Consider the following 12,393-nt stretch of genomic DNA (forward strand, 5'->3'; position numbering starts at 1 on the left):
ATGTGGTTAGTACACACGTATAGTTTGGGACAAAATTGTAATGTTCCAAAAGTTTGGGGACCTATTTAGAATGAAGGTCATAGTTTGGGGATGAAATTGAAATGTTCAAAAGTTTGAGGACTAATTTAGAATTATAGTCATAGTTTAGGGATGAAATGGGAACACTTAAAAGTTTAGGGACCAATTAAAAATGAGGGTCATACTTTGAGGACATGTAATGCAATTAACTTTAATTAATAAATTATAATTATCATTAAATTTAACACTGTTATTAATATCACATTACATGATATGACGAAATCAACCAATAATGTGATGCATGACGAGCCAAACGACCATAAAGTACTGCTATAAATACCTTTAGGAATGTAAAATTATAAACGGTTAAATTTAACTTAAATCTTAATTTTATTAACATAACCATATTTAAAATGCTAAATACTTTATAAATAATTTGTTATACAATTTATTTTAAATAAAACAAACACTTTCATATTATATTCATTTTATTTTTACTATATCAAATTTATGTCGCTTTTTAATTATTTTTATATTATCTTTCAGTGAAATTAAAAAGCACGTCCGATAAATAAAAATAAAAAATTGTGCAACATATTTGTATCTATTTTATCACGATAGAACTTGAGATTTAAGAAAAATTCAAAGATTTAATAGTTAATATTATTAGGAAAAAATTGTTTCTACACTTGTATCCGGGTCACTTCATCAATTAAAATTTAAAGTTAAAAAAACCTTTATTTTCAATATATCCAGTTTTATGAAGAATTTTTATTGAGAACAATGAAAGCAACATGTTTTTCCTCCTAATTTTCACATTTCATTTTCTAAAATTTTGAAATTTTCAACTAAATATTTTCTTTAATACTTTCCACTTTTCAAGCAAACCAAAAAACCAAAAGAATAATGAAGATGATATTAAAATGTCTTTGTTTTTGAATTACAAATGTTACAACCATGAGAAGAGCCTAATAATAGCAATGCAATCCATTGGCAATCGATCAAGCTTCCATTGAACACAGTTGAGCTGCAAGCTTCACCACTCCCCACATGGCTGTGTCATTCTGCATAAACATAAACATTGACTACTCAAATTGATTCTAAAGAAACTCCAATCGGCTTGGTTATTGTCGAGTTCTAGCAACTCGAGCTATCGGACGAGCTGCATCCAAGTATCCTAATCTTGACTTGAGTAGCTCATAAGCCTAATCAAGTTGTTCCTTTTAAAAAATATATACATAATATGTGCATTTTATTTTTAATTAGTACTGGATTCCAAATTCGAATTTGAAACCGTGCTCAAGAACAAATAACAAGCTTGAAGTCAAACATGAGAATAAGCTTATTTTTAACTAGGTAAACAAGTCTAGTCGAGCTTAAACAAGAGAGCAAAATCAATTTGATCTCTATCTCGAATGGAGCTCTAGCATTCTACAACTTGAGTGGTTCGGCTCAAGGGACAGATGCAAAAATTTATGTTGGGGTGGGGGCAAACTTCTAAAAACGAACTTATAAAATTCTAGGGGTGCGAAAACAGATTTTCAATAGAAAATACATAAAAAAATCTAAAATATATGATAATTTTAAATTTTCAGGGGGCGATTGCGCCCACCCGCCCCCCCTTCAGTCCATCCCTTCAATTACGCCCCTAACAATGTCAATGTCACCTAGACACTTCGTTTACTCTACCGACTCACATATTTGAACAGATATACATAACCAAGTTCAGATAACAGATCACAATGCACGTAAACAGGAATGTCTACTTTCACACTTTATGATGGAAAACCCCACTTCCTCTGCCGGAAGGTATTGGAAAAGCTTTGCATGTCAAGAAACAGATATACAGACAATGCTTGGACATAGAATACTGAAAGGAACCGGATTGATCAAACAATGACAGAGCTTTGCCGGCAACACAAGTAATGCCAGAGACAGATGGGTTTCTCTCTGCAAAAGCTCATAAAGCACTCTTTCATGTTTCATTTAGGGATGAAAACATCCTAAAATGCTAATGTAGCAATCTACTGTTATATATGAGTGGAACTAGCTCCCTAGGCTCATATAACAACCAGGTATAAAACTTTAAAAATACAATCAAGAAAGGGATAGAGAGTTCCTGGATGGATGAAAACCTAGTAAGATTTGACTTACCATGTAAACAATATCGAAGGCATTACGGTAGCTCTCAAGGTTCTTCTCAATGTTGTCATTCCTGAAAAGTATTTCAAGGAGATAAGCGTTTACATAAATTCTTACCAAGAATGTAATCAAAACTGATCTCGAAGAATAAATGGCATCAGAATAAATATAATGAGGGGGAAACAAAAAAAAGGAAGAAAAAAAAAGAGAGCAGGAAAACAAACAGTGTTGACATTATCTGAATAGTTGCAACTAAATAACAGCATAGCAGAAACAACAAGTACCAGTTTTTCTTCTAATATAAACATTTTATTTGCAGGAGTTAAGGATAAAACAATGTTACACGGACTCGGGTGTAAGTGTCAGTATGGTTAATGTGTATGCCTCTGACACATTAATGTTCAAAATTTTCAGGTTTTTCCACGTACTTTGATACCCCACATCCATGCCGAAACATGTGTCGGACACAAATACTTCATGCAAAATGAAGAGTAGTAGCAAGTAGCAACATAGGGGTAAAGGGTTTTAATTGCCTATCAGCTATGTTAGTCACTCACATGTGAGTATAGGATACTGGTATGTGCCTGGCATGGGTATATTCAACTTTTCTAAGCTTTTCTATGTATTTGGAGAATTTGGGGAGGGTTATATCCTCATACCCATCTTCTTTTATAAGCCAGAAATAATTGTCGGACACAAGGACTTCAAGAAAAAGGAAAATTAGTCCTCTGCTTAACTGAGACATTGTCTTCAAACATACGAATATGAAGGGCACATATAAGTGTTTTACTTACAGAAATCCCACAGATATACGATTCTCATAATTCAAGCCATCAGACATTCCCAAATCACCAACATGATCACCTAGAAGTAGCACATTAGTCCTCTGCTTCACTGAGGCATTGTCTTCAGCAGGACCGTCAATTCCACCCATTTGATCATGAAGAGGTGCCGCCATATCAAGAGCATGCTCATTTTTATTCAGACTGTGAATCAACTTCCCTAGGCATAAAGGAGCGTGTAGGCAAATCAGTAAAAGTAACATTCAATGCAATTATCAGTTCATCAGTCATGTGTTTCTGTTCCATCATATTGTAAAAAATAAATAAATACTGCATGAACATACAAGATGACTAGATGGATGGTCCAAGTTTTATGAAACTCATATTAAGTATCCATCAATCACTTTTTCCACAGAAAAAAAAAGGATATCTTGAAAGGTATACAAAGACTTTTCCTTCCTTTAGCTGCTAGATAAAAGATTGTATGAAACAGTTACACCATGTTGATATATATCCTTCCATTCAAATTATGTTACAGAATTATACTTTTTATAAAGTCAATTACGTATTATAAGAATCATTAATGAACTGCTGAAATAAATATATAGCATTTAGTTATTACATGTAATGCATATTAACAATTGATTTTTCTAAAACTCTGATTACGTGATAAGACTTGAATGGAAGATATATGATGACCTGGCATAACTGTTTCATATGTTCTCTCTAGCTGTCAATTTTATCAAACAAGGCACCTCCCATAGCACAAATGTTTCTCAAGACTCAAGCAGTGATATAAAGCCAAAGTGAGAAATGCAAATTAGAAGATGCCATGGTACTGGAAAAGACCGATGTAAAAATAAATTCATCTGAAATATAATTTCAGCAATCTTTGAACAAATAAACATGGCAATATTAGGAAGAAGGGAAAATAACATTTGTTAATGTATTAGCAGCAATCATTTCAGCAGAAGACAATGTGAATAAAGGATACCTTTGAAAGATACAAGGTGACCACTATTGTCAAACAACATCTGGTTTGAGACAATCTTAATGTTCTTAAAAGATCTGTGAACTTTCTGCCTTAGGACCTTAAACAATAAGAAAAAGATGCAACGATGCATAACAGATTAGACCAGGAAAGGTTAAAATGCCTCTTCTAATAGATGACCACAAGTCCAGGAAAACAAAATCTGCCAGGCTAACCTCCTCTATAATATCTGCAAGCCCTGCTGAAAATATGAGAACCGGGACATCTCTCTCCTGAATATTCCAGAGGAAAAAAAGAAATTGAGGGAGAAATGGGGGAAAATCCAAGCCTTACAGACGCTTAATGCATCCGTACATGCAAACATACATATATAGGTTTAAAAGATTTTAATTTATTAAAACCCTCTTTTCTCTATTGTATTTCAATTCCCATGCATTATAGGATAGACTTTTCGATTTATCTTTAAAATAGATTAGATAGTCTGGCATGGAAGAAGAACTTTATTGCTTTCATATCTATAATTTCAGTGCCAGCAATTTAGGACTCTACTTCTTAAAATTCTGGCTATTTTCATGTACAGGGGCACAATAGCAATTATCAATTCCCTGAGGACGCAGAGAAGAAAGCCGTCTTCTATCACTATACAAATGAACTGAATATAAGGAATTGGAATTGGCATTTGGGAGCCACGTAATGATCTAGATTATAGATACAAACTATAGTTTTCTTCTCATTATTGAGTATCATAAAATATTCTTCACCCCAACAGTGTCATCCTAATAAATCAACAATGGGTGTATGCTGTAACAGCTAGAATTGAAGAGAGAAAGCAAATCACAGTTAGATAGTGTTTTGCAGAAAATATCTTCCCTACTTTTAACTAGCGGGGGGGGGGCATTGGTATTTACCAGTTTTACCATGACTTGTTGATGACAAATTCAAAAGACAGGATGACAGGAAAGGAATGTCAGAGTTGGTAACATCAGGAACCTTGGAGGGAACAATTTTCCAAATCATTGTGATAAGGAATGAGGGAACTATCTACAGTAGTTCTTCATTCAGTTTGCACAAAAAAGAGTTTAATAAAATATCCTGTTAAAACTTTCCGCTAAATATTTCACATGATCAACAATTCTTAATGCTTCTTCTTGAACAAGTATTTAGGGCAGTGGATTTGGATTTGGCTTTTCAAAAAAATTCAGAACTGTGTGACGCAACTAACTAGCCATCATAGAAAAATCAATAAAGATTCACCATACATATTTATTTAAAAGTGAATGAAATACATATAAATTTCAAAATTCTATTAAATTCACTCCATAAAGATCTAATAGATTCATGATTTTAATAAATGTATAAAAAATGTCATGAATCATGAAAATTGTACAACATTCAAAATCTAGATTCTTCCAGTAAATCGTATGGCACCAAAATGAGAGCTAAAAATAAACCAAAAAGGAAAGTTTGAAAGATACCTCCAAAAACTCAAAAAGTTCAACTACACCATCCCTAAAGGCAATATTAGAACTACCAACAGAGTTCTTTATTGCATCATATGTAAGGCCTCCTTCAATAAGAAGACCATGTGTTTTCCCCCACCTACAAGGGTTAGAGTAAATAGCATCAATTGTAATTGAAATCCAGACAGTGCAAGGCTAAAGACTTCTTTGTACTTGTTTAAATAAACAAAAGAATAATTTGCAAGAAACGTGAAATAAACCATTCCTATCATTCACATGCTCATATGCTACTAGAAGTCTAAAACAATGGGTGATTAACATACCATTCTTCCATGAGTTTGGTTTTCTCTTCAAGTGGAATTGTAGGAGAGAACTCTAATGGATGATAGTACTCAAATAACGCTTGCCTCTTGGCATCATACTCGGGATTCCCTTGCTTCAAAAGGCCATGACTGCCTATACATATTATATTAGAGCGGGGAAAAGGAAAAACCCAAAACCTGTAGATAACTTATGGTCATATTTATGATATAAAGATAGAATCGTAGAATCATGGTAAACCTACTTTGTCCTCGGTGCCCATTGATCCAGTACCTTGTTAAAGTTGCATCAAAATCCGCAATTACCTGCAACTCAAAATCTAACATTTTGAACCAAACGAGAATGAAACCTAGGCTCCAATCAATAGAGTTTTGTTTTTAAAAAAAATATATATTTTGCTTGCATTTTCTACTTAGTCTCTTTACTTCCTGAAGTTGATAAATAGCAAAAGAAAATGGTACAACACAATTGAATAAAAAGGAACGTCACTAAACTCCAAGAGAATTGCTTAAAAAGGCATAAAAGCGTGCAATTTTGCCCTTAAAAAAACAGGCATTTAAAACTGTTGATCACTGAAAAGCAAAATAGCAAACTAAAAGATCAACTATAACCAAGAGAGAGAGAGAGAGAGAGAGAGAGAGAGAGAGAGAGAGAGAAGAAACTAGGGAGTAAAATTGCAATCAATGAAATATGTAAAGCAGAGAAAACAAGCATATTGTTGGAAATTTAAAAAGAAAAAAGAAAAAAAAAAGAAATTACGAAGAACCTGGAGTTTAGAAGGGCCGGCGTTGTGAATGGCGGAAATTTTGTGGTTGAGTGAGTGAGTTTCATTGATAACGGTGAATTTGGAGAGATCGTGACCCTCCATTTCCAAATTCTTGTTGTTTTTACTACAACACCAAACCCTATTAAAGAAAAAGAAATTAGGAATTTGGTTGGAATTAGGGGGAATCTGAAGTTTGAAAAGGGCACTGCACTCAGTGTTGACGATGCTGATGGTGATGCTGCTGCTACTGCTTAGCCTGTAACTCATTTCAGCTCTTAAACTGTACTGAGTTTTTAAATGTTCCTTTTAAAGATTAAAGTTGTATTTTTATGCGTAAACTACGTGTTTAGTATCCAAATTATCATTATTGATTGGTTTTAGTACCTAAATTTTAAATTTTTTCAAAATCATATCTTACATTTAATTTTTATTTCATTTTAGTATTTTACCTTTAAAAAATAACTTATTGAGTACCTAAACTATCAATTTTAATCCGTTTTAATAGCTAAAGTTTCAGTTTTTTTCCAAAACTTAACATTAAACTTTTAATATGGTACTAAAATGAAACAAAAATTAAACATTATGTGTGGTTTAAAAAAATAAAAATTTAGGTACTAAAACAAGCCAAAACTGATATTTTAGGTACTAAACACGTAATTGACCCTATTTTTATAATATTTGCTTTAAACACAATTTGTTATACTTAGGTCCTTTTAGCTTTTTTGTCTAGATCAGGACCCAACATTATAATTTTTTTTCTAAATTGTTCACAATCCTAATAATTTTATTAAAAAAATTGCAATGTGATGCCTGTTAAAACATGTCATAAGATATTTTAAAACATGATATGTGAGATATTTCCATCTTACGCCCCCCTCCACCGAAATCAACAGGGGTGAACACCAACTCCAACGTTATCCATTAACAATGTTCTTTTGATTTTGTTAAACCATGTGCAAATGTAGTAGGAGACTGGGTTGCAAATCATGTTAGCAAGAAAGATTATGACCATAAAACTAGATACTGCAGATTCCAGATTCTCTTAGTGTTCTATTGTAATCTCTTTGAACAATATAATAGTGAAATACTCGGTTTATCCTCTTCTTTAAACAGGCGATATAATATATTCATTCATTAAGAGACATGTTAAATTATTTATATTTTAAGTTTATTAAAATATAAATAATAAAATAAAGGGTAAACTATGCAAATGGTCACTAATGTTTGAGTATGTTTTTGTTTTTACCATTGATGTTTCAAAAGTCACAAATCAGTCACTAACATTATCGTTTGTTACAAATTGATCACTCAACGCTAGCAATCATTAACGGCATAACGGAAATTACGGCTGAACCGTTATCTGCTTATCTAGATCATTGGCCGCCACAGTGAAAAACCGTTGAAATCTCATTTGACCATATTAAACTATTTTGACGGACTCTTCTTCACCCAACCTGAATTGGCATCCAGTGAGTTTCTTTAACTAATGCATGCATATTTCACATATAAAAACTTCACCTTTATTTCAAAAGAACACTGTAGAACTTCACCTTTATTTCAAAAGGAAAAAAAAAACCCATATTTTTTATAGTCCAACACCCATTTTTTGGCCTCTCTCTATGTTTTCATTTCCTCAGGAGTTTACCCATTTTTACTTCATAAACACCTATACTCCTAAATTTTGCAATTTCTTCTTCTTTTCTCCCTTTCCCCCTTATACTAGCACTGTTTTATTTGTGATGATCTATCAAATGTAGAGTGTTTTGTGGGTAATGTGATGCATGGTGTTTGTTTATTATGTGAAAAAAGGTTTTTTTTTGGTCGGTGGAGTTTTATTTAAAATTAGCTAATAGTAGAATATGTCCTTAAAACTGGTGACTTTGGTTAGGTTGAAGAAGAAGAAGAAAGGATTGGATTGAAGAAGAGCCGATCAAATGACATTTCAATGATTTTCTATTGTGTCAGTCAATGATACAGATAAGCAGATAACGACTGTTAACATTAAATGACCAATTTATAACAAATAATAACAATTAATGACCGATTTGTAACTTTTAAAACATCAATGGTAAAAATGAAAACTTATTTAAACATTAATGACTATTTACAAAATTTACCTTAAAATAAAGAACAAATTTTTTTCTTGAAAACAACAATATTAACTTTTGTACTTGACTTATTGGGCATTAATTTAATTAACTGATATAATACTATTGCAACAGAATTCAAATATTCATAAAAGCAATTGTCTTCAATTTAGAACTTAAAAAGTTGTAAATAATTTGATATTTATAATCTATATCAAAACAAAATAATAATAGTTAAGTCTAAACGAGCCTAATAAATGGATAAACATATTTTTTTCCGCAACATCACAAGGAAAAAAGGATGTATATCATAAACAAATAGGTCAACTTCCAAAGCTAAATCTTTCCATACGTTTTATCAGTTCCCAGAACATATATAGCAGAAGGATAAAAGACTAAGCAAACAACAACAATATTGAGAATAATATTTTCAAATAATTTTGTTAAACGTACATTCCACTTGGCACTTTCTGCCACCGGCATTTGTTCAATCATTGCTGAGCGCATTGCACTCTTTGGGCACCACCATGCATGTCATCATCTTCCTCGTACGCCTCTTGAGCTTGTGCCTGTTTCCTACGCATCTCTTCCTCGAAGTTAACATCATATAGAGTTGTTTCCTCACACTCATCCAGCTCCATATCAGTCAGCTGGACTGAGGTCCTTGGAGGTAGCACAGCCTCGAGTGCCTTGCACTGGTCAGGGGCCAAGGAGTCGGGAAAATCGACTGTGAAGTGAATGTATAGTTTACCCCTCATGAATGGCCTTTGATACACGGGCATTCCTTCATCATTTATGGCCTTGAATTGATCTTTGTATTGCAAAGCCGAAGTAAAGATTTAGTAACAATATCACATAATGATACCAGTTATAAAGATCAATATCAGCTAACAGATGGGTCATTATCCACTAAAACATAAAGAGACTTCTTGAAAAAAACGACAATATTCAACAACTACCGATACCACCAAAAAGATGAAGGATGCAAAGATTTTATCATTAAAAAAAGAATGCTGCAATTTATGCAAGTCGGCAGAAATTTGACACTTACTAGGCTTAATCACTTCACCAGGTTGGGTCTTAATGAGGAGTTGTCTGCCATCAAGGTGGGTCAGGATAAATTGGAAGCCACAGAGTGCCTCGGTAAGGGTCAATGTATGTTCTATAATTAAGTCATCACCCTTTCGTTTAAACTTTGAATGATCTTTCTGTTGGAGGACAAAGACGATATCCCCAGTGACTGTGTCAGGCTGCAAATAAGAAAGTGTTAACAAACAACCAAGTTACCGACAGCAAGAAAGCTGTATTCGACAATACGAAACAAAATGCTTCTGTTAAAAATCACAGAAAGAAAAGCAAAGCCAATTTATCGGCCTTACAGCTTCATCAGCTTCACCGGGGAAAGTAATCCTCTGTCCATTCTGCATACCCTTTTCAACAATAACCTCCAATACTTTCTTCTCTTGGACAACCTTATCACCTTTGCACTGTGGGCAGCGGTCCTTGTCATTGATGGTTTCACCGGTACCCTTACACTCATTGCAAGGGTGCTGCATCTGTTGGATCATGGAAGGACCAAGGTGCCTGATGGAGACTTTCATTCCTGAACCTTGGCAACCAGAACATTTCATCGATGCACCTGACTTAGACCCTTTACTGCAAGATTTTCACGAAGAAAAAATTCTGTTAAAATAGAACAAATAAAAGGCAGCCTAACCACTATTGATGCCATAAAAGCTAAATTGCAACAAAAACATTACTCAATTCAAAAACTTACCCCTTGCATTTGGAGCAAATAACATTGCGTGAAAGTGAAAGCTTTTTGGAAGTTCCATTATAGAGATCTTCCAAAGAAACCTTGAGGGGATGGACTACATCCTCTCCCCTTCTTTGTCTTCGACCTCGGCTGCTACCACCACCTGAACAGGCAACCAAGATTTCAGCTCAGAATGATGAAAATTCTATAATACTCAAACCACTGAAACAGAAAGAGAGAGAATTAATCAGAAATCTCACCACCAAAAGGATTGCCACCAAAGAAGGATTGGAAGATATCAAATGGATCATGAGCACCACCACCTCCACCCATTCCTTCTTTAAGAGCATCCTCCCCATACTGATCATATATCTCACGCTTCTCCAGGTCACTCAGCACCTCGTAAGCTTGAGCCAACTCTTTAAACTGAACTCCAAACACACAACCCACAATCAAACAAGATACTTTCTATAAAAGCTAAACAGCATACACCAAAAATTCAAAACATTTCCAAAAGAAAACCTTACAAACAAGATTTCCTAGTAATCCTGACAATACTGGACACAAATGGCATGCATGAACCAATAGGACATGGAAATAAGACGAACATTAAACATACAGGAATGTGGTACATATTTCATATAAATACCTTAAACACGATTATGAATGACACACAAACATAGTATATAAACAGGAGTTGCCATGTCTACTTTATAGACATAGTCAAAACCTAACATACTCTAAATCCAAAATTTTTACCATGTGCCAAACGCAACCATAATTAAACAAGCTACTCTCTAGACAAGTCAAAAACCCATGTTACTCTCCAAGTCTACATTTTGCTAACCTTTAAGCGGCATCAACACTAGAAATGTATCCATACAAGAATGTAGATATATAACACTACAAAGGCCCTATAACTACATGAAGAAAAAAAAGCTCTTCAGAAATATAATTGACCTATCCAACATTCACACCCAAGTCACTGTCCAAGAAGCATATAGCTCAAACCCGAATTTTTAGCCATTTCCAAAACACAAGCATAATCGAACAAGCTACTTTCTAGACAAGTCAACAACAAGATGGTTTAAACCGAACCATCCTGGATCAAACGAGACTTCAATTCTATCAACCTTTCGACCCAATCTATGACCAATTACTTAAAACGAAACATGGAATTCAAAATGAACTAGATCAGAGCATATTATAATAGATTAGTTCATAACCCGCTCCAATCAACAAATAGAATCGACGAATCAAACAAACCCCAGATTATTAAAAACACAAAATCAGTATAAAAAAACCAGAAAAAGTTTTTTTTTAAATATCAACCTTTTCAGGATCACCACCCTTATCAGGATGATTCTTAATCGCAGCTTTTCTATAAGCCTTCTTCAAATCATCTTGGGAAGCGTTCTTGGGCACTCCCAATATTTCATAGTATTTAGTATTGTCGCTTTTCTTTGGCGTTCTCCCAAACATCTTTTTTTATCAGATCAGATCCTAAAATCAAACAAAAAAATCAGTAAATACTCACAAAAACCAGACTATAAAAAATATGGGAGGGTTGAAGAGAGCAACAAGAGAGCACGAGAGACGGCTAGGGAGAGAGAGAAAGAGGGAAGGGTTGAAGGGAGGTATGTTTGTGGTTAGAGATGGAGTTATAGGGGGAAATGAACGGTCGATATCTAAAGTTGAATCACTTTAGAGAGGTAGCTGAAAGGTGGATGTTTGTTTTACGCTCGTTTTGGAATTTGGTTGCATAGAAGGATCTAGAATCCTACACTCAACGCCTCTAATTAAAATTTGGATAAACTATATCGTTTAAGTTTAGTATTTTTTATTAAATTAAAAAAATATAATATTTTGTAATCTTTATTTTTATTTAATTAAAATGTAATTATTTATTTTATCAACTTTTAAATGTTTAATATTTGAAATTTAATTATTGTTGGTGTGAAAACTAAAAAAATGATCGTATATTAATTAAATAAAAATAAAAATGATAAAATATTATATTTGATAAATTCAACAAAAAAATTATATAAAATTTAAACGAAAGTTATCAAT

The 12,393-nt window shown here is 33.4% G+C and overlaps 2 protein-coding genes across 3 annotated transcripts; both read right to left on the bottom strand.

The window, feature by feature from the left end:
• Positions 1-980: 980 nt before the first annotated feature.
• LOC120180743 (7-methylguanosine phosphate-specific 5'-nucleotidase A-like) lies at positions 981-9,050 on the bottom strand. Its single transcript, XM_039186034.1, has 10 exons — positions 9,021-9,050; positions 6,481-6,783; positions 5,959-6,019; positions 5,717-5,849; positions 5,409-5,532; positions 4,149-4,205; positions 3,937-4,033; positions 2,955-3,162; positions 2,173-2,233; positions 981-1,082 (listed from the first exon to the last, which is right to left on the bottom strand). Exons 1-10 carry the CDS (start codon positions 9,048-9,050, stop codon positions 1,020-1,022), a joined length of 1,137 nt encoding a protein of 378 aa, XP_039041965.1. The 3' UTR covers positions 981-1,019.
• LOC120180766 (dnaJ protein homolog) lies at positions 8,876-11,942 on the bottom strand. 2 transcript variants are annotated; one of them, XM_039186057.1, is made up of 6 exons: positions 11,656-11,942; positions 10,587-10,749; positions 10,345-10,486; positions 9,947-10,223; positions 9,619-9,817; positions 8,876-9,378 (listed from the first exon to the last, which is right to left on the bottom strand). In XM_039186057.1, exons 1-6 carry the CDS (start codon positions 11,803-11,805, stop codon positions 9,059-9,061), a joined length of 1,251 nt encoding a protein of 416 aa, XP_039041988.1. In that variant the 5' UTR covers positions 11,806-11,942; the 3' UTR covers positions 8,876-9,058. The 2 variants fall into 2 exon arrangements, with proteins under 2 accessions (XP_039041988.1, XP_039041987.1); XM_039186056.1 differs by having other exon boundaries at positions 10,584-10,749; positions 11,656-11,935.
• Positions 11,943-12,393: the final 451 nt, after the last annotated feature.

This window comes from Hibiscus syriacus, unplaced genomic scaffold (genome assembly GCF_006381635.1).
Source record: "Hibiscus syriacus cultivar Baekdansim isolate YM2019G1 unplaced genomic scaffold, ASM638163v2 tig00112501_pilon, whole genome shotgun sequence".
In the NCBI taxonomy this organism is placed as follows: Eukaryota; Viridiplantae; Streptophyta; class Magnoliopsida; order Malvales; family Malvaceae; genus Hibiscus; species Hibiscus syriacus.

Coding starts and splice junctions, on each gene's coding strand:
- LOC120180743 (XM_039186034.1), bottom strand. CDS start 9,050: ATGCCGGTGGCAGAAAGTGCCAAGTGGAAT. Junction 4,034..4,148: donor TTGCAGATATTATAGAGGAG/GTTAGCCTGGCA, acceptor TTATTGTTTAAG/GTCCTAAGGCAGAAAGTTCA. Junction 1,083..2,172: donor CCTTCGATATTGTTTACATG/GTAAGTCAAATC, acceptor ATGTTTATGCAG/AATGACACAGCCATGTGGGG.
- LOC120180766 (XM_039186056.1), bottom strand. CDS start 11,805: ATGTTTGGGAGAACGCCAAAGAAAAGCGACAATACTAAATACTATGAA. Junction 10,224..10,344: donor ATTTGCTCCAAATGCAAGGG/GTAAGTTTTTGA, acceptor AAAATCTTGCAG/TAAAGGGTCTAAGTCAGGTG. Junction 9,818..9,946: donor CCGGTGAAGCTGATGAAGCT/GTAAGGCCGATA, acceptor TCTTATTTGCAG/CCTGACACAGTCACTGGGGA.